At 43.5% G+C, this 22,290-nt stretch overlaps 2 protein-coding genes across 3 annotated transcripts in view; one reads left to right on the top strand and one right to left on the bottom strand.

The window, feature by feature from the left end:
• Positions 1–9,945, bottom strand: part of hbs1l (HBS1-like translational GTPase) — a 38,346-nt gene extending 28,401 nt beyond the window's left edge. Inside the window, exons 1-5 of one of the 2 annotated variants that reach the window (XM_080832964.1) lie at positions 9,796–9,945; positions 8,999–9,064; positions 8,550–8,681; positions 5,157–5,378; positions 736–3,128 (exon numbers count right to left, since the gene is read on the bottom strand). In XM_080832964.1, the coding sequence (XP_080689090.1) occupies positions 1,624–3,128; positions 5,157–5,378; positions 8,550–8,681; positions 8,999–9,064; positions 9,796–9,838 (1,968 nt within the window). In that variant the 5' untranslated portion in view covers positions 9,839–9,945 and the 3' untranslated portion in view covers positions 736–1,623. Of the gene's footprint in view, positions 1–735; positions 3,129–5,156; positions 5,379–8,549; positions 8,682–8,998; positions 9,065–9,795 lie in introns of those variants that run through there. The other variant, XM_080832963.1, reaches the window with a different exon arrangement.
• A 7,033-nt stretch (positions 9,946–16,978) lies between these two features.
• myb (v-myb avian myeloblastosis viral oncogene homolog) overlaps positions 16,979–22,290 on the top strand; it is a gene marked incomplete at both ends in the record, with an annotated part of 12,965 nt that continues 7,653 nt past the window's right edge. The window contains 4 exons of the mRNA XM_080831811.1: positions 16,979–17,004; positions 19,209–19,326; positions 20,095–20,166; positions 21,562–21,654. Of these exons, the coding sequence (XP_080687937.1) occupies positions 16,979–17,004; positions 19,209–19,326; positions 20,095–20,166; positions 21,562–21,654 (309 nt within the window). The remainder of the gene's footprint in view (positions 17,005–19,208; positions 19,327–20,094; positions 20,167–21,561; positions 21,655–22,290) is intronic.

The following is a 22,290-nucleotide window of genomic DNA, read 5'->3' as shown; positions in this document are numbered from 1 at the left end:
TATAGAGAAGAAGAGATAGAGGGATGCAGAAAGAGACAGAGAGAGGAGAGAAGGTGAAAAAGGAGAATACAGAGACGAGGAGGTCAAAACAAAACAAAAACAAAATCAGGTCCAAAAGTAAAATCACATCCGCTGAAGAGGGTGTGTTTGCACCTTCATGTGGCTTAAGAAGCGACTTCAATAGGTTTCCTACACACACACACACACACAACCTCAAGAACACACACCCTCAGTAAGATACACCGTCCTCATCACACCCAGTCAAATCATAAACAAGCGCCGGTTCACCATTGCGGACACACGTCCTCTTCTCCCACTCCACCCATGACGCACTCACACGACACACACACACACACACACGCACACGCACACACCCACAGATACCATAACACACCCTCCTGGAAACTTAACGCATGCAACATGAGGTCTCTCATACACAGACACAACATAAACACACAACTCAACATAACACACCCATTTCCCTTCAAAAATGTTTGCATGCAAGGTGGACACTCTTGTGCACACACACACACACACAAGCGCACACACACGCACATACATACAGACACCTGTTAAACAATTGTCGAGTTATTAGTTATCATTCATCAGCAATCTTTATTTCAGCAGGTAGTGTCACACAGAAAGCTCCTCATTCAAAAGAATATCCTGTACATCAGTGCATTAAAAAGGCCTAAAAACACCCATCTTTAAAGCTGGTGGGAAACTATAGTCATGATTTTACAGATCTCATTAGACAGTAGGACTCGCCCGAGAGAATTCATTTAAAACACTGTATCTGAGCACCAGTGTCAATGCAGGGTCTGTACCGGGTGTACAGAGAGAGGCAGACAAGGTGCTTGCGTGCGTGTGTGTGTGTGCGTTTGTTTATGCAAGGGGTTCGACGGCATACAGGCATGGGAAAATCTCCAGGTGTCCCTGAACTGTCTTCAGTCTTTCTTTTTCTTTCTTTATTTCCTTCACTATCTTCCTGTGGTAAAACAGACCTCCTTTTCAGCAGCTGCAGCCTCTCATTTCTCTCACACTCACACACTTCAATGCAAACACGCACGCACACACACACACTTAAAGGCTACATGCATGAGCGTATTAGTTGCCAGCTAGCTGGGTTATAAAATGACCAAAGCTGTCTTAGGGGCAAGGACTAAACTCCTTGCTGGTAGAGCATATGACCAATTTGTTTTCTGAGGACTTGTTCAGCGCAGGATTATGCTTTAAAAATATGCAAATCAACACAATTAAATTCTAAAAAAGCCATTAGTCTTGATTCATACAAAAATAAACTGAAATATCTGTTTAAAATATATAGAAAAAGTTTGATGGAGAAAGACAGCCAAAACGTATTTTACATCTGACTAAAAATCATCAGAAAACTTTAAAATTCTAAATGAGTTCTAGCGCACAATCTTAACAAAAACCGCTCCGCTATGGGCTCTGCCAAAAGCAGTCTTTGTCCACTTGGATACCTGACAAGATGCAGTCATCTTATTGGCAGACAGGTCAGTGCAGCAAACCAACACAAAAAATCTTCCCTATCATGTGTCGGGATTCCCCTAAGTGCTGCTCTTTTATTGGTCAAAGGGCAGCACTTCTGATTGGCCCACATCAGTCCCGAGTAAAGGCCTTCTTCTGATTGGCCCTGACGATGTCGTCGGGGGAGGGTGTGTCGAAGAGGAAGGGGGCGATGTGATGAAGAGGTTCCTGTTCTTTGGGTTCTAGGTTCAGGTTCTGGATCTGCCTGCTGTAGAGGAAGGCCCTGTGGCAGCACAGTGCTCCACCACTGCGGCGCCGTGACTCGACCCGGCCGGGGGCGCGAACGGACAGCGCCAGGGCGAACGCAGACGGGTGGGCCAGGAGCGATGGGCGGTTGCCCTGGCGACGGCAGGGGCCGTGGGCGGAGGTGTTGAGAGTGGAGGAGGGAGAGAGGGGAGACGCGGGATATTTATTTGCGGATGGCGATGTCTGTGCCATGAGCGTGCTCAGATCGACTGTTTGGTCGGTAGGGGGATGTGACCTAAGTTTGCGAGGTGGCCGTGGCGTCTGCTTCGTCTCCGGTCTCCCCAATCCCAACTTCGGGGTCGACTGGGACTCTTCTCCACCCATGAGACTGACCAATGAGCCCACCACAATCGGCTGACTGCTTTTAGCCTGATGCACGGAGATGAGCTCAGACAGGGAGGGTGCCCCCAAGAGTCCTGGAGGACCCACAGCACCACTTCCTGTGTGTGTATTATTCAGCGCACTCAGAGAGTTGCCCTTTGTGCTGAGCGTATGTGTGTGTGTGCATGTCTGTGTGTGTGGGTGTGTGTCAGTGTGTGTGCTCTGCAGTCCCAGGGCGCTGTAAAGTTTGGGACTGTTGTTCTGGTGCTCCTGGATCAGGTCGGCCAGGGATAGGCTTCCCCCCTGCACACCCAGTCCCCCCCCGTCTGTCTGCAGTGGGCGACTACCCTGCAGCACCGAACTTAAGCTGCCTAAGGGGATCGGCAGAGGCTTGGACACCTCGAGCTTCAGACAGCTAAGAGAACTGGACAACAGGGAAGGGGTGGAGCTGATGGAGGATAAGGAGGTTAGAGACATTGCAGGGGTTCGAGGACCCAGGGGTAAATTAGTTATGCTAGCACCCAGAGATTGTACTGGTGCAGTAGAACTCAAAGATAAACCAGGGGCAGTGGGACTCACTGAAAGCCCCGGAGGTTGCCGGGTGGAGAGCAGACACCCAGGGGCACTAGGACCCAGAGACAGACCAGGGGGCAGGCGAGAGGATGAGGGAGCGGATCCGGGGGCATTAGGACCCTGGGAGAGTGAGGCCATGCTGCAGAAGAGGCCATCTGCTGGCTTCCCCTGGCTCTTCTGCTCATGCACAGACATCAACTGAGCCAAACTAACGGACGAACCCGCGCTCAGACCACCTGACTCAATCAAACTACAACCAGAACCAGTGTTTTTGGATTCTGGTGGCTGATTCTGTTTCATCCCCGATTCAGATTGAGCAAGCAGGTCGCTGAGATTCATCGAACCCTTAGACGAGTGTGTGTGAGGTGTTGATGTGTGTGTGTGTGCTGCCATGTTCTTTGTCTCAGTGCGAGTTTGTGTGAAAGCAGATAAGGATTCTTACCTTGCGAAAGCCAACCGCATCCAGAGTAGAGAGGGATTCAGGGACAGTGAGAAAGGGAGATGTGGAGGCGAGGTGGAGAAGGAACGAGGGATGTCAAGGAACAATCAGCAGACGGGTGCAGGGATGAGCAAGGAGATGTTCAAGAACAGGGAAGGGAGAAAAAGGCGATACGTTAAACATTTGTCAATGTCAAGGGACAGTTTCCACACCCTATTACTTCTACTTCCATTCACTTCAAACCAGTCTAAACAACCAAACCCAGAAAACCCTAAAATAAACACTTGTACATTTAGATACTATTAATTAAAGGTACAGTCCACGATTTTAGTCAAAGGTTGTTGATATTTGAGATCTATAGCCAATCAAATGACACCATACCCTTTTAAGCCCCTGAAGTAACATGTTGACTGGCTGGTTCATTGTCTAAATTTGACAAACGGTGCCCTGGATTAGAATACCAGATTAGACCTTTTAAATCAGTCAATCCCAAAAACCCAATTTACAAAAACAAGCACTTTTAGTTTACAATTAGTGCCGTTAGATACAGCACTCTTTCAAACAATTATCCAGATAGCGTCTTGCCCTTGTCTGGCCAAGCTTGTGTTGCAGACGTTGCTTGTTTTTTTGAGGGTCAAATAGAATGAACAGCGAGGGGACCATGAGGAGCAAATCTCTGATTGTGACAAAAAAAAGACCTTTAAAGGCTTTTATTTATTCGCCCTATTCAGGATAGTTACAGGTAGATAAAGGTCCTGCCTGCACTTCTGAATCCATCTGAGGTTGCACAACTCGAAATAGGTATAAAAATGGGCAACAATGAACTGATTCAATCTGCACAACATGGCCTTGACTTTCAAATCCTGTCTGAACCTGGAGTTTTATATTTCTTCACACCCCAGTGCTGAAAACATGAGGCCTGAAGAGGCCTGAACACGTGAAACTTCATGAGGTGTGTGTGAAACTAAGAGACACTTGGTGTCGTGACATGAGCTGTGTACATAATCCCAGTGGGAGAGCATTAGGATCATGGACTAGCAGTGGGCTTCCCCTGGCAACCCAACCTGGAAACACCCCACCAGCCAATGTCCCACCCTGTGTGCGCGTGTTTGTGTGTGTGTGTGTGTGTGTGTGTGTGTGTGTGTGTGTGTGTACTTTACACCATTGCATCTAATATTCAGTTATATATTAAACATGACCCTGGTGTATATTTAAGCAATAAGCCCCAAGAGGCCGTGCTTTGCGCTGATTTTAGAACAGGTAAGGGAGTTGTTAGGCACGACGCGAAGCGGAGTGCCGTTAAACCCCCTTACCTGTTCTAAAATCAGCGCAAAGCACGGACTCGCGGGGCTTATTGCTTTTCTAAACCTGTTACTACACATATTTGATATGGTTTCATAAATAAAGACAATTCAATTTAAGAAACAATAGTTTAATGATAAACCGTCATTCTTCCGCCACTAAAAATTATAGTTCCTAAATAAATCGTTGCCACGCAACCCTTGAAGCAACGCAACAGCCAGATGGAACACTGGGTATGAAATGCGCTATATGAATGCCTTGCCATTCGCGCAGTAATATGGAATGTAATCAGGTCAAATTGTAAGGTAATGCTGGATTTTACAACGGCTTTTAGCCAATCACAATCAAGGATTTGAACAATCAGGTTTAGAATACTATATAATATAGTACAAAAAGTATAAACAGTGTAAAGCTATATATGTTTGTTACTACTATATATGTACTTTTAAATACTTCATCAAAGACAGCAAACATGTTTGTAATAATGAGTGTTTAGTGCATGTGTGCGATTGTGTGTGTGAATGTGTGTGTTGGAAACAGTTACTGGTAAAACAATTTCCATAGGCACCTATTCACATCTTTGCAAAACCCCACACATCTGCAAACCCCACTACCCTGCTTGGGTGTGATTCAATCTGAGTGTGATTTTATCTGTGTGTGTGTGTGTGTGTGTGTGTGTGTGTGTGTGTGTGTGTGTGCGTGTGTGTGCGTGTGCACTCTGTACCTCTTTCTCGTTCTGGTCTCTGCGGTAAGGGAGTGGCTGTGGGCGGCTGTGTAGGTTGGGGTGGCGGTGGCGTGTGTGTTTGTGCACTCTCCGCAGACAGCACCGCGTCTAGCGCCCTCTGGGGGTCGAAGTCGTGGCGCAGTGCGGCCTGTGTCAGAACTGAGTCCGACATGGTTTCCCCCAGCACCGCTCGCATGTTGTCCAGACAAGAGTAGAGTCGGCCTGAAACACAAACACACACACACACACACACACGTGCAGAGTGTGCATGCGCACACACACACACACACACGCATCCAGAATGCACACACACAGCCAAAAAGACACAGAGACACAAAGCAGTGATTTACATATGCCCAAGTATTGAAACCTATAATTAGGATATCTGGATTTCAGTATACACACACACACAGCATTAATTTGCAGTCCAAAGGCAAATATTACAAGCCCAAAACCTACTAAAGACACATCACATCTGCATCTGAGTTTACTTCATATTCCCTGAGCACTAGGGATGGGAACCGAAACCCGGTTCTTGTTTAGAACTGGTTCCTAATGAGCCGAATCTTTGGAATCGTTAGCCAAATTCATAACCGGGTCTGTAAACGGACCTCTGTGCCGTTTGCGCATGCGCGAACTCTTCCCTTTAAAAAATCAGACCGCAGCAGAAATGGCAACTAGACAGAAGCGATCTAAAGTGTGGCTTTATTTCACTCGAACAAATGCAAACATGGTCACTTGTAACGTCTGTAAAACATGTATTTCGTCAAAGGGAGGAGGTACATCTACTATGAATAAGCACTTGAGCACACAACATGGTATTACATTACAAGATTGTCATGTTTTTGATGCCTGCAGCAGCTCAACTAACGACGGCGCTTCATCCCTAACTTACCAAGGTAAACTCCTCAAAATGTTTTATCTCAACGGTGTTACCCGTGTGTTATCAGCAAACGTTTGCGTTGTCGTGTTAACCATAACTAAACTTAGCATTTAATTGCTTAACAGAATGGGCGATGTTGGACATTGTCATATAACGTAGGCTATCTTAGCTGAAGAATCTTCTATTTTCAGCCGTTGGCTTGAGGCAGAGGCAGTGCTTGCCTCCCCTCTATTGGTTCTAGAAAGTTTGCTGATAACACACGAGTAACACCGTTATGATAAAACATTTTGAGGAGTTTACCTTGGTAGCTAAGTCAGGGATGAAGCGCAAAAGACTCCGGTAATAATGGCGTTGCCTAGCAACCCGTGCAGCTCCCTAGATATGGATAAGTTTCTCTTTCAATTCAGTGGCAGCAATAGTTAAGTTTTAAATATACTGAGTGCCTAGTTTGCGAATCATCTTTGATCAAATACGTATGTGAGGCATTGTGTGCATGATACAAGTAAGTATGTTTCAGTACGTTATTGTGTTTGTAATGGGTTCTACATTGCTATTAGAAGCGTTAAGCATAGTTCGCGATTAGCCATATAACCAAGCAACCTACAAGAAAATATGCAGTCCTTTACTCAATAACAAGGGCTTCATGTCAGATCAGAAAATTCAACGATTTTGTTAGTGCCATTTTATTGCCAGATTTAGTTTATCTCAAGAGTGCAATGAGGGAGTGCTTTAGATTGGACTAACTTAAACTAAACCTGGATGCATTGTAGTGTTCCAACAATTATGAGACATTTCCTGAGGTATATCTGCTCTGGAAAAGAAAGATCAGTAGGTAGCAGAGGAAGGGTTGTATAGGGGTTGTTTGCTATTTCACTCATTCACTCATACACTCATCTATACAGAATAGATGAGTGAATGAGTGAAATAGCAATCAACAGTGCTCTGCAATGTCAATGTATAGCTTTAGAGTTGACACTCTCACCACATATGCATTTCAATATTGTTGTTTTATATTTAGTGGCAAGAATGTCTGTTTTTTAATAAAAGTTTTTGGTTATTTATGTAAACATTCTGTTTATGGTGTGTGCAGCATTCTAGAAATCTATATAAAAGAACATTAATGTAAAAAACCCGCTTGTGCTCTTTTTTCACCCCTTACCCAATAAGAATCGATAAGAGAATCGATAAGGAATCGAATCGATAAGCAGGAATCGATAAGGAACCGGAATCGTTAAAATCGTAAAGGTTCTCATCCCTACTGAGCACCCTACAAATTCATGGCAGGTATTCATAGTTTTCAGTCACGTGGCTACAATAGCTAGCTGGCGAGTTAGTGGACAGCTTTGAGTAGTGCCGCCTACTCAAGTACGATCGCCATCAACCACAGACCATACCACTAAAGCCAGACAGAGATATTTAGATATATTTTTTTTTTTAGAAACTTGTGATTCATTTCCTGCACCCGCTGACATTTTTATTTCTTTACCCTCGTCAAAGTCCCTGCCTGAGCTACAGTGTGGAGATATTTACGTCTATCTAATAGAAAATCCATCCCCCGACACATCTCAAAAACGGAAAGCCTACAAAAGCACAGATAGTTTTTTAATTTTCAGAAGTGGATGGGTTCACAACTTTCAAAAAATGACGTCTGGAAGGTAAAAACAAAAAACATCTTCATAATCAGAGCAAAGATGAGTGCCATGTCATAGCGAGCTACCAGCTAGCGAGCTACTTGCTGTCAGCTAGCAGCCTTTAGCCTACCCAACGCTGTTCTTTATCATTTGACACAATTTCCTGGTTTAAAGTACGAACACCTGGTGTCCGTTCGGCGTAAAACTGAAGCTAAGTTAATCAATTGTCATTTTAGCACGTTAGGTTAATCGCACTAAATGAGAACAGGATATATCGTCTCTTCAACGACTGATCCGCATCCTAATCATGTGGTTAATGTCAACCAGGCTAAACTTATCAGGTAAATTGCAAATGCACGTCCTTCTTCAAAAGGCAGGAAAGGTCGATCACCAAAACCATGATTTTCTAACGGTATAATGGTTATAAACTAAAAGAAAACTGCTCTTTTTTTTCTCCGCTGGCAAGCAGGAGATGACCAGGAACGCTTATGAAGAATACAAGACCATAATCATGGCAAAATTCAACACCGCCACAGCTATGAGAGCAAGGCAAGAATTCTAGCTGTCTTGCAACTGTCTAGCATTTTACTACCTAAGTCAGACGATGTTAAAGCGAATGAAAGGTGGTCGGTTCCTGTATAAACTCCAGTGTGAGACAGCTGTGGAATGGGTTTTTTTGCCCGGCAGCTGGTCATTCTGAGTCCCGTGAAAACTATCAATAGGTGGCAGGTAACCTCTTCCAGATTCTATGGTGGGTAAGTACCAGATTGTAGTTCATTGCTCGTGTGTGTGTGTGTGTGTGTGTGTGTGTGTGTGTGTGTGTGTGTGTGTGTGTGTGTGTGTGTGTGTGTGTGTGTGTGTGTGTGTGTGTGTGCCTACCTTGATCCAGCGGGTCCAGAGTGGGGCCTACGGCGGGAGACATGGGTATCTCATCTTCCTCACATACTTCCTCCTCCACAGACTCAACCTGAGGCGCCTGCCTCTCCTGGCGAGAGTAGATGAACTGGGCAGCTGTGCAGTGGACGAAACACAAAAAAACACAAATCAGAATCCAGTGCAGCTTAAATGATAAGTTAAATTACCTAGTGTAGTGATTAATCATTTGTGTTAATTTTATGTATTTAAAATGTAGAACAAACACCAAGGAAATTGAAACTTAGTCATAATAATTAATGAAGAATCAAAATGATCTAAATTATCACTGCCATCTCAAATGTGAGCAATTTTAAACACATAAAGACAGAAGATTTTGGTGTTATTGCTAGACAAACATATGACATATGAGCTGATGTGATGTAGTCTTTTGTGTTTCATAGCACAACACAGACCCGTAGCGGGAGAGATGCAGTAGTCATCATCAACAGATTGACTATACATGTCGTCATCCGTCAAGTCTGTTGGGAGAGACAAAAAAGGTGGAAAACAACATTTAATAATGCAGTTTAGAACCGGCGGTCTCCCTGCTATGAAGTTTTCATTTAAACTGAACTACCAAAACATTTGTTTTGTTTCATTTCATCAACACAATATTTGTGTTAGTTTGTTGGAGAATCTTAAGTTTGACTGCCTAATCAACGACGGGGTGAGGCACACGTTCGTACATTGTACAGAGAAAAGTCTGTAACAAAAGTACAGGATTTAAAGGAACTCAAGTTAGGTTTCAAACACTGAGTAACCTATTTGTATGTGGATACCTTAGATATCGGACTAACTCTTCCACAGAAAGACAGCCTGAATCACCTTAACACCAACATGTGGTCAGCTACCAGATGTGATGTGAAAGCTGACTCAATATTAATGTAAGATTTGCTCAGAGCGTCAAAGTAAATGAACTGTCAAAAACTGCTCGTCAATGTACCGTTATATCATGTTATTTCAAATTGTGGGTTTGTTAGATACCAGAGAGGGCTCCTACAGTATGTACAAACAATGAAATGACACGACAGCAGTTACTATTGTAGCCAGCTAACATGATGTGGCTAACTAGCAGTGCTAACATCAGCTAGCCAACAAACCTGGGCGAACCAGTTAGCAACCCGGTTGTGTTAGCTGGATAGCTAGATAGCAAGTTGTCTGTAGGCCCTGTGGTATGAACATAGTTTAACTACTTATTCACAGATTCTACCTTCATCGTAGTTATAACCGCGGACATTTCTGTGACGAGACATTTTGACGTAAGTGTTGCAAGTCGCCTCCGCAGAGGTGATTCGAGGGTTGAATCAGTTCACGGGGCAATTCTGAAGCAAGCAGCTCACTATACGACGTCCATGTTTACGTACAGTGCCACAGACCAATAACACACTGCGCATGCCCAGCAAACCAATGCAGTGCCAGTTCAGCAGGTGTCTGTCCCTAAACTATGTGGTTATTCATCACAATTTATGCCTGCGCGCAAACTTCTTTATCGCAGTCATCTTTATTGCATTGCCTCCCTTATAGCTAAGATAAGGATATTTAAACGCAAATCTACAAGATGTATGAGGGAGAAGTAAGCGTGCCGACAGATGAGGAAAATCCCCCACAGCGTCTAATTTCCAAGGAGAGAGATAGTCAAAGGGTGTGCGCGACAGCTGCAGGAGACAAGAATGATCCTGGAAATCACCTCTGTGTGTGTTTGTGTGTTTTTTAGATCATATTAGCAGCTGCGGAACTATGGCATTGATCATGATGGCAAATAGGCCTAGCCTACTAGCTGTAGGGTTTCAAGACTAAACCCCTGGGGAAGAACCGATTAAAGTCTGAGTTTATGCAACCCAACAGAGATAAACTATTTTGGAATTTATTTATAACTATTTCATTTTCGGAGATCACCTTCTTATTGTATGTTTCCCACCCCATCCCCCAGAAGAAAAACATGTATAGTTATTATCATCTCCAAATAGGCTATGAGGAATTGTATTATTAGGCTATAGTATATTGTAAATTATTTTGTAAATCACATTTGATAAAAGCATTTGTAAAATACATGAATTGGTAAGTCTACTTTAGTATGCTAGTGTTGAAGCCATGATGTCATGGCTGCTGACCTGAATGGCTTAATGTAGGAAAATCTGTCATGACCACCATGCGCATACAAGGAAAGTGCTTTATTCTACTGACACACAAACATACCCACCTGCACCTGTTCTTGCACACACTGCCAATGCAACACTACTTCTTACCAGGTCTGTGAAAAGCACATACAAGCGTCTCTCGCCCTCTCTCACATATACACAACAGATGTGTGTAGCCTTTTGCTTAAACAGTAAAGGTGTCAGGTTAATGTCTGGAGAGAGCAACACATTGTGGCCCACCGTCTGAGACACACACACACACACACACACACACACACACACCATCACACCTAGTGAACTGCTGAGCTCAGAATTTCCATTGCCATTGGCTACCAGTTCTCTTTATTTTACCGTATGTGTGTGTTTGTGTAAGTCTGTCAGAGTTACTGTCCCCAGGCAATGACTAATCTAACACCTTTGCTGTTTAAGCCACACACACACACACACACACACACACATCTGTATGACATTTGACACTACTGATGCCTGTATTGGTCTAAATATAGGCACAGACTAAGACAGACACCTGGTTAGATAACTTCCATGGCTGTCAATACATTTAGCAGCTTTTGTTGCACATGGGCTTGTGTCAGATGTGTCCTAGATTCAAATGGAGAAAACTTGTGTGGTGTGATGTGTAAGTTTGGTGTGTGTGTGTGTGTGTGTGAGAGAGAGAGAGGGGGGTAGAGAGGGAGAGGTTGGGGAGAAATATTCACCTAAAGCAAAACTATGCAACAATTTGCCACTCTTTGAGATGTGCTTTCATAGGCAAGTCGTTTTGGTAACATCTTGTCATGTGAAAGACAGATAAACATACCAGGGACAGTATAGCATGACATTGCCATCTATATCGCCAAAAGACACAACTTAGCATGTTTATCAGTGTCAACTAGGGCTGTTTGTTGTGTTTTTGCAGGCCTTGTAGGTAGTTAGCCTACTTGTTATAGACCAAAACTGCCTACTGCTAATTTGAATTATGTTGATGTCATCAAGACAAAGTACAGAGAAATGGGGGTAAACATCTGCTTGCCCCAGGATTAACCTCATCTGTAGGGCGTGTGTGCACTTATGTATCTATGTGTAGCACTGGGAGCAATGTCACTTCTTTTGTTGTGTTCTTTTTTTCCAAACCCACTACCCCCACAGGGGTCACGCAGGTGAAGGAAGGAGAACACATGCACATGCGCACGCACACACATACACACACACACACACACACACACACACACACACACACACACACACACACACACACACACACACGCACAGTCGTTGTTGTTGGAAACATTCAACCTACAGTGCAACAGAACAACTTTGTTTTGAATGCTGCACACTCCCATACACTTAAAAGCAAACCCCCTCCAGTCAATGAAGAACATCTTCACATATCCCATACCGCTACAGCTGTTGTCATTATCATCTCAAATCAGGTTACTCTGACGGTTATTATTAGTTAATCGTCTTCCCACCACTACAGACTAAAGTGGTTTATCTCATTTCTGAGCTGGTAACGAATCCATTATGAATTTTGATATTGTCACTTGTGCAAAATCTATGGCCATGATTTATTGAATTTCTAGAAGCATTTGCAAATATTTACAAATTTGATTTCCTTCTAAATAAATGAAAATCCAAACTGACCACACAGTGTTCTAATGATATATCTTACAAATGATACACCTTATTCATTGTACTACTCTCTTGGTACATTAGGTTTGTAATTTGTTTGCAACTGAGGATTTTAGACTAGGTCCTCCTCACTGGCTAATTTTCAGTGCCTGTTGCCATTAAATCTCATCTTCAGACTGAAACAAAACATTGTCCAAGTTACCAATCTGACGATCCTTCCTGGGTGAACTCTGTTAAAGGTGAAAGGTGAAGGTGTGTGTGTGTGTGTGTGTGTGTGTGTGTGTGTGTGTGTGTGTGTGTGTGTGTCTGCTGTTCTGCTTTTTCCAAGATTTCTGATGTCTGTCTGAAGGGCATTTTTTGGTGAGCAGTGCTGATGGAAATGTGTGTGTGTGTGTGTGTGTATGTGTGCGTGTATGTGTGCGTGTGAACTACTGGATTTATTCATCCTTTGTGTGACTGGGTGGCAAGGGAACCACTGAATGTCCCCTCTCTCCCTCCAAGCCTTTTGAGTCTAATAAAATGGAAATGGAAAAAAAAAAAAAAAACGTTTAATCACAGCTGCAGTCAAACACCAGTGAATAATCCTGTTGCCAGCCAAATATATTTTATGTGGCAGTTTTTGGTGCAGGCAACAAAGGCATTTGCTTTCAACCATTAGAGGGGGCATCCCTATTAATTGAGGGATATAAAACTTTGAGTTCATTAGTGAGCCAGGGTAACCCAAATACTTTCTGAAGCTAGTCCTCACCTGATACAACACTCAGTCTAGATCACTCCAGTTTTTCATTTCTTTTAATATCTTTTGTTGGGTACAATTCAGACACAGCAAAGATACATCCCCAACATAAATATATCCCTCCTGCTACATCCTTACACTGACTCCCTTACACTGCCTCATATACACTTCATCTCAGTCCGTTTCCATTCTGGTTCCAAAGCTCAGACTCTTCTCAGTGTATGGTAGGGCAGGTGATTCAGTATCAGGGATCTCCATCTGAGAGACACCCCCTGAAATTACATTTCTCACTTCCTTTAAATCACAATTAAAGTCCTGTGTGTTCTCCAGTATTCCACTTCCACTTTACTGAAACGCTCCACGTGCATGTTCCCTCTCATATTCACAGTGTTTACATATAATTTAGACTTCCACATACAGTTGTGTTAATGCCTGGTTTTCCTTTACGTTAGTACTTAAAAAGTCACTGGAATGTGTTGTTTCACCATGTCTTGTTTATTTTGAATTGAATTATTTTGAAGTGAATTTGAATTGTAAAACTTACTGAGATATATAAGTTGTAGTTGAGGTTAAAGGCACCCAGTGCAACTTTCGAGGCTTAAAAATAAACATTCAATTTCTAGTTTTTTTTACACGTAGTAAGTTTCAATAACTCCATACCATTACATACCGACATTCAAGCAGCAAAGATGAGACGTCGTTGTGTGGTGAGAACTGATAGAAAATCGATAACAACAACAATCGCCGCCATTTTCTTTATTTTTTGGTAACCTACAATAAATAAAGCAGGTTCCAGTCAATGGAAAAATGGCTTCTCCCCACTGGCGATTGTTGTTGTTTACGATTTTCTATCAGTTCTCACCACACAACGACGTCTCATCTTTGCTCCTTGAATGTCGATATGTAATGGTATGGAGTTATTGAAACTTACTACGTGCAAAAAAGACTAGAAATTGAATGTTTATTTTTCATTGAATGTTTACATAAAGTTGCACTGGGTGCCTTTAATGATGTTGTAGCTGTTGTGCTATGTATCATCTGAATGAACTTTGAGGTTATTGAAATGTCAAATTCAACACAAACCATCGAAGTCCTAATATTTAAGAACACAGTGAGTTGAATGGCCACCAATGTTTGAATAAAGGTTAAGCGTAAAGTTTATTCTGTGTCAACTGATAGCGAAAGGCTATGATGAGTGTGTGTGATTTTTTTCATTGTCCAGCATTAGCAGAGATATGTAAATACTGTCTCTTGGTTATTGGCTAATTGCTGTTTATAGAAGCCTCTTGTCACAACAGGGGAAATCTTCCTGCAAGCTGTATGTGATATCTGTGTACGATACTACTCGTCTTTCACACAGATCAGTAAACACACTGCAAAGAGTGTCTACAAGGATCCTATAGCTTGGGGCTATTCAGTCAAATGAGCTGATCTAATGCTCAAGGGAGAGGACCTGACAAAGCCTGGTTAGGCATCTCAACCTGTCCAATCGCACCCATGCAAATGATGCAGCCTTAGACCCTGCTTCGGCATTCCTCTATTCGTGGTTCCCCTGCCAGATTTGCATAGGGAGATGCCGACCACTCCCAGAATGTAAGAACCAGCTTATCTACCCTCTCTGTGTGCGTGTCCTTGTCCGTTTGTACAAGTGTGTATTAGCTCTCATTTGTGCGAGTGTACTGTATGTGTGAGTGTATGTGTAATTGTGTGTGTGTGTGTGTGTGTGTGTGTGTGTGTGTGTGTGTGTGTGTGTGTGTGTGTGTGTGTGTGTGTGTGTGTGTGTGCGTGCTAGCTTTTATTTGTGTGTGTGCATGTCTATTTGTGTGTGTGTCAGCTTTTATTTGTGTTTGTGCATGTCTATATATGTGTGTGTGTGTGTGTGTCTGTCTGTCTGTCTGTGTGTGTGTGTGAGAGTGTGTGTGTGTGACAGAGAGAGAGTGTGTGTGACAGAGAGAGAGTGAGAGAGAGTTTGTGTGTGTGTGTGTGTGTGTGTGTGTGTGTGTGTGAGAGAGAGAGAGTTTGTGTATGTGTGTGAGAGAGAAAGAGAGAGAGAAAGTGTGTGTGTGTGTGTTATTGCATGACAATGGGAGGGGTGAGTGTGGTAACCATCACTGACTAGGGAAGGTGCATCTGCCCACTAACACACTCCACACGCAACACATCACACACACACACAAACACATAGAATAAGTCTTTAGGCCAGCCGGAACACATCTGTAACTTTTTTGTTAAACTTTGTTTTTTATTTTGTTTTATTTTGTAATAACTTTAGAACCACAGTCAATGGCATGACATCTTCAGCTCTCTGTGTCTTTCAGTAATTGTTCGTTATTCCACAGGGTTTATAAAATAAACATGATAAAAAGCCATATGCCTTATAGGCAACTGTACACAGAAGAATATTTATGCCCAATGATCAGAACCCCGTATGCTAATGAGAGCTCCTAGCCTATAAATGCTTTGTGTTGTAACAATGGACTGCATGTGTAAATATTTCAGACGCGGAACCATCCTTGAATTCAGCGCGCGCTGTGAGTGGTACTTCGCCCCCCTGCATCGCGCGCCTCAAGTGATGGTTCGGTGAGCACGCTCGGGCCCCACGCAGGACACAACAATACAGCACGCTCTGTCCGGGCCCTCGGCGAGCTCTCCGCATCATATGAGCCTCACTGCACCGGGACAAAAGCCCAAACTGAGCGATATAATCGTAAGTGACTGCGGCAATACGGGAGCGAGTGGGAAAACAAGGAGAGGGCGGCCGGGAAGACGCAAAATACACGTCCCTCCATGTCACAACAATGTTGGAGATCGGGGCGAGAAATGTACACCACACAACACATTAAATGTACGTGCGATTATGCAAAGCATGGCGCAGACCTAGGCTATAGCAGGGGCATTGCATTAGCCAATCAAGTTTCATGTTAGGTTTGGACTCACTACCTCCTTCATAAACAAGTGGTGGTAAGAGTAATGTCAGTCAAAACAAAGCCTTAATCCACCATATCTGTATAAATGCACTTCTCTTGTAGACTGCCAATCTTTTGCAAATCCCCAAAATACCATCTTTTCAACCTTACTGTATCTAAGATTATTTGACTAAATCCCCCTACTAAAATGTACAGTATGGCTGTGATATATCTACACCAAAGGAATTCTGGAAACCCACGTGTTACTGTGTGCCTCAAGCAATCCCTCGTGGCACTAACTTAATGTATTCCCTCTGTTATGATGGATGGTGTGCGCCTTGTCACAGTGATTCCTCTATATTGAAATGGGGTAAACTGCCTATAGGGTTGTACACGTGTGCTACAACAGCTTCATCCAACTAAAAAGCAAAACGACAGGATTGCCAGCTTTTATTCAATTTAAACTAAATCTGCTCTGAATGGGAACCGTGAATGTAGATCTATTTGAGGACTATTTCTTGGCAGAGCCAACATGCAACCTGTTCCTCAGAGACTGTGAATCCGCAGTCCCACAAGCGCTTCTTGCTCACTATAGCAATAGGTCCCGCATTGTTTAAGACCTTTCTATGAATAGGCCTATGTGACCTCACCTACAGCTTCCTCGTTTCCCCTCTAAGCAACAACTAGTAACTTTCGCCAGCGAAGGATAATAAGACAACTTAGCGCGGAGTTGGGTGAGAAACGCGCTCTCCAGCACTCACGGAACTGCGCCTGCGTGCTATACAAGGAGCGCCAAATTTAGCGGGAGGGAGGAGGTTCCAGCTCTGGGCCAGCTTTGTCTCAGAGATCTGTTTACAGTCTTAAATGTCAACCTGGTTCCTCCTCACGAGCAGAAGTTCACTCACAAGCGCGCGCGCACACACACACACACACGTAGAGGAGCACGGCAGCTTCCAGCGCACCTAGCTCCTACAGCGCAACTACATGATGACGAGACGGCCAAGACACAGGTATGTAGCCGAAGTTCTACAGAAATCGTTGGACCATTTCGCACAATTACTCGAGGATTTTACAGCGTTAACGGTATAAACCCATATAGGCTACGTAAACTGCGGTTTATTTTTGCGAGGTTCCTTTCTGCTTGGTTGTCAAGTTACTGTTAATTTACTCATTGTGTTATTCCAGCGAAACGTTATGACCGAATGTGTTCGCGTGTGTCTAAATGAGTGTTTGGTTGGAGCCGCTCGAGCAGGTGGACAGATGGCATGTGCGCGGCTGGCGCCGTGCTCGCGCGGTTCGGCACTGGCTGTGCTTGGAGGTTCTTTTCTGGCTTTTCATTCATTAATATTTTGTTGGGTAGGTAGCGCGTGTGCCAGTCTGAGAGGTTGCTGTATCGGGTACCTTTACATTTATTTATTTTTTGCTATTGGCTATTAGTTTGAAATAGTTGAAGTTACGTTAACAACAGTTTGCCTATAGCCTACTCAACACGGTGTCTGGAAAGGTTGCGAGAGTTATTTCAAAGTTTTCGAAAATCATTTTGCAATATGTCGTTGGTTATGAATTTGTCCGGTTTGCAGTACATATACTTGTTAAATAGCATTTAACCTGCAAACTCAATGTTAAGAGGAAACTATTTTGAACTCCCGCGGTTTGCACTCATAAGTTGCTGACTCCCTTGAAACTTGTTTGCGAAATTAGTTCCAGTGAACCGTGTTTAGTGCCCCCCCTCCCACCCCCCAAACAAAGTGATGTGTTAAAAACTAAACGCATTGACTACCGTACAAATGAAAACTCCGCTGTGCGGAGTATCACAAAATGTAAACTATTATATTTTACATAGTAAGCGGTAAGTTGGCATTTTTTGTCACGACTGGACAAGGTCGCTCCATCAGACCGAGTGAGGGAGATAAGGTTCGTTTAGTTGTGCATTTGTTGCTCTGTCTAGTGCACTTGTGTCTGATCGTGGACGAACATGTGTTTGCCTACTCTTTCGGTAACAGTGTAAACTGGAGATTTTAGTATTTCGTGAGACAAATCAACGAAATTTAAACAGAAGGCTGTCACCGTGGGGGTAACCACGCGTGCGGCAGCGTGGTTGAATGACTTTTTTTTCTTTGATTACGTTTATTTTATGCCTCTAGAATTAACGCCTGATATTATTTTAAAATAAATGAAATATTGAGTCGTTTGCACAGTATGAGTTAAATTGAGCTGAATTTGAAAACAACCCCCAAGGATGTTCACCATTTGCCTGTTTTAATAACACAGACTTAATCAATATCATAAATTAACTCATAGGTCATAACATAATGAGTTTCTTTTCACAAAGTTGAACAATCAGTAGTTATAGGCCTAGTTGTCAAGGAAGTTCATTTATTGCACTTTTGTGGAAGGCTATCTGAATCATACATCAGTGACAGTCTGTGTAATACTAATCCGAGTACGATACAGCACTTAAATCTCTATATCGTGACTTAACGAGCCCTTAGCTCTCTGTCACCGCTCGTCCTGTCCTTGTCCGTGCATCTGATTGGCTGACTCGCTACCAGGTGTGGCGATAATAGGTATTGCTCCAACAATACAAACGCAGGTCCTGACATGCACAGGTCGTGAAAAAAAGATTAAACATTGCCAGTCATCATTCACACTCAGAGTCTCTGTAGAAACTGAAAACATCAGAACCAGTTTTTCAAAATATGTACTCTTCACGTCCCGTTTCTAGTCTGAACCCAATCCTGCAGGATTTACAGGTTCAGTCAGTCTGCTATCCTAGTTTTTTATTATTTTTTCTCCCCTTCCATGACTTGGATTACTTATTGGAAATGCCTCTATGTGAAGTTAATTGGAGGGGACTGGAGTCTTCTGTTGTGTTTGTCTTGGTCTTGCCTCACTCACTTTCACTCTTTCTCCCTGTCCTTCTAACCTCCCTCCCTCTCTTTCCTTCCTCCCTCTCTATCCTTCCTCCTCCGCCCTCTCTCTCTCTCTCTCTCTCTCTCTTTTGTACACCCTCACCCACTCTCTTGTCTTTCATTGTTCCTCTCTTTCCCTCCCTCCCTCCCTACCTCACCCCCCTTTCCCAATCCACTTATTTGTTATCCTTCCCTACACAACCCTCATTCCATCATTCCATCCCACTCTGACTCTCTCTCTTCTTCTTTGCCCCCTATCTCTCCCCCTCCTCCCCCTCTCTCCTCCCTCGTTCTTTCTGCAGTGTTTACAGTAGCGAGGAGGAGGATGAAGATGTGGAAACATACGACCATGACTACGACGGCCCTCTGGCCAAAGGACCCAAGCGACACCTGGGCAAAACACGCTGGACCCGGGAAGAGGTGTGTGTGTGTGTGTGTGTGTGTGTGTGTGTGTGTCTCTTTCGCGCTCTCTCTCTCTCTCTCTTTGTGTATATAAATGTCTTTCTCTGTTCTGTCTGTCTTTTGTGTGTGTGAATGTGGTTGTGTGTTTGCAAGCAAGTGAAAGTGTGAGAGAATGCAGACTGCATGGTCAATGACTGACACATTAAAGAATAGTAACATTCATTACAGACCATACATCATTCCTACTGAGCTTCGTTTACCCGCCTCTAATGTCTGCAAAATTTCAGACTTCAAGGAACACTACCTTAAGCCTCTCTCTGCTCACAGACTGACTGTTTTCACTTGCCTCCGGGGCCTATGAACAACTTTGTCCCCCATATTATCAAACAGTATCTTTCTAGACACCTTATTGTGTGAACCATTGTATGTTGTTATCAGATCTGATTCAGCTAGCCATAATCTCTAATATGTTATTAAGAATGCAAACTCTATGCAAATCACTCACCAAAGACTGTGAATGCAGGCCCACCCGGCAGTGCAAGTGGACTGTATTGTTATTCTTAATTATATTTTATTGTGTATACTTATTATAATTATTTTATATTTCTTTACACATGGTTCTTAACAGTAGTACTGCTTGTTATGTAAGTGTCTAGATGATATAGAGTTTTAAGGCGTGGAGTGTTGCTATGTAAAGGCAGATCACCATCACTAATGGCAATATATACTGTATATAATAACATTATTTATTATATTCCAATAATATATTTTTTTTTGATTTGCTAGGATGAGAAGCTAAAAAAAATGGTGGAAATCCATACTACTGAAGATTGGAAAGTGATCGCCAGTTTTCTTCCTGTGAGTCAAAGTCTTTTAGGACTAGTGTGTGTTGTGAGAGTGTGTGTGTCTGTGTGCACATGCGTATGTGTATGTTAGGTGGATTGTGTGTCCCAGTACACGTGTGTATGCCTGTTTACGTGAGTGTGTGTATCTCTGTGTGTGTGTGTGTGTGTGTGTGTGTGTGTGTGTGTGTGTGTGTGTGTGTGTGTGTGTGTGTGTGTGTGTGTGTGTGTTTGTGTGTGTGTGTGTGTGTGTGTATTAGACAGACAGAGGTTGTGTGATGTGTGTTCATAGCCCATGTACTCTGTGTTTTGGAATGAGTGAGTGAGTGAGTTGGATGAGTGATCCAAATAGACGTGCTTTTGTGTGATTTGCATTGACAATGAATAGCCTTGGAGGGGCTGCCCTCATTGGCTGGCTAGTTTGGCTCTTGGCCCGGGTGGAACTGGGGGTTAGAAAGGTGCACGCGTGTGTGTGTGTGGGTGTTTGTGAAGGGGGAAGGGATGGCTTATGGCATTGTTGCAGAGTGCACCTGCTAATGCACACGCACACACACACACACACACACACACACACACACACACACACACAGACATTATTTGTATCTGAGTGGCCACACTATAATGGGGGAGGCAAATTTTCATTTCTCCAAAAATAAACCCAGCTTTGTTATCAAACCCAGGTCTGTGCTGTGGCAGGCAGAGCGAGAATAGGAAACTAGCTGTGTTTCATTTCCAAAATCAGCCAGAGAGGCCAGCTACCACCTGCCACTCATTCAGACAACAGAGCCCTCAGACAGCCATGCAGTGGCAACACTATCATCGTACAGTAGCGAGGCAGCCACGCCGCCACAACTTATGATATACGGCAGTGTGGTTTACAGCCAAGCAACCACTGCACCACCTGAGCTAACCAACAGACTTACCACCCAGAAGTAGATCCTTCCCGAAGCTTCCAGGACGTTAGCATCGCTAACTCAAGAGAGAGAGAGAGAGAGAGAGAGAGAGAGAGATTCACCCACACACAAACCGGCTGAGGGTATCGATTTTCTGGAACACAGCCCCATGGGCAGGAGACCGGTTCTATAGAGCCTACGGGGGATTTTAGAGTTTCTGTGGCATATAGAAACATGGCATTTCTCTCTCTCTCTCTCTCTCTCTCTCTCTCTCTCATATTCAAATTCAAAAGAAACTTTATTGGCATGCCCATAACATTTCACACTATTGCCAAAGCATTTGGATTGGGTGGATACACTGTGTACACAACATACATCAGAAGGGGAAAGGGAGAAGTAGAAACAATAATAAAATAATAATAGTAATGCTCATCAAGAGTGTAGGATATTAACAAGAACAACAAACATGAATATCTCTGTCACACCTCCCCTCTCTTCTCTCTCTCTCTGTGTAACAGAACCGCACTGATGTTCAGTGTCAGCATCGCTGGCAGAAGGTTCTAAACCCAGAACTGATCAAAGGGCCCTGGACCAAAGAAGAGGACCAGAGGGTGAGTTTTCTTTAAAATAGAACCTGTCAGAACCTGAAATGGACTGATAGAACCACACACACAAGGCCTACATCCACAAACAGATGGCTAACTCTCATGACTGAATGCAAACAGAAAGCAAACACAGAGAACTGCAGTAAATATCAGGGAGATAAGATCATGAACATAACCGATCTGATAAGCCTAAAGTGGATGGATCATGTCCAGTCCAGGCCAAATGACGTTATGAATCCCCATCAGTTACCGAGCTCAGGCTCCAGGTAGGCCCAGGACAGGTCCGCTTCAGAGTGAGCTGGGATGTGCATAGCAAGTGGCAGTCTATAGAGAGTAGCAGAGTGAGAGGCCTCTTATGAGGGACCACCAGTAGGGGGCAGACCTACAGCTTTTCAGATGAAACATGCATGGGTGGGTGTAAACTATGAAAGTCATAATGTAAGTGTTTATTCTGTTTCTCTCTTTCTCTCTTTCACACACATACACTTTCTCTTTCTCCATCTCTGTCTTCCTATTTCTGTCACACTCTCTCTCTTCCTAACCCACTCCTCTTCTCCCTCTCCCTTTTTACTCTTTACTCTCTCTCTCCATCTCTTTTTCTCTGTCATCCCTCTCTCTCACTTTCCTGGCTTTCCATCTTTC

Source organism: Sprattus sprattus, assembly GCF_963457725.1.
Source record: "Sprattus sprattus genome assembly, chromosome: 2".
NCBI lineage: Eukaryota > Metazoa > Chordata > Actinopteri > Clupeiformes > Clupeidae > Sprattus > Sprattus sprattus.
Note: the sequence above shows the minus strand (reverse complement) of the source record. Positions and strands in the feature narration are given on the sequence as shown.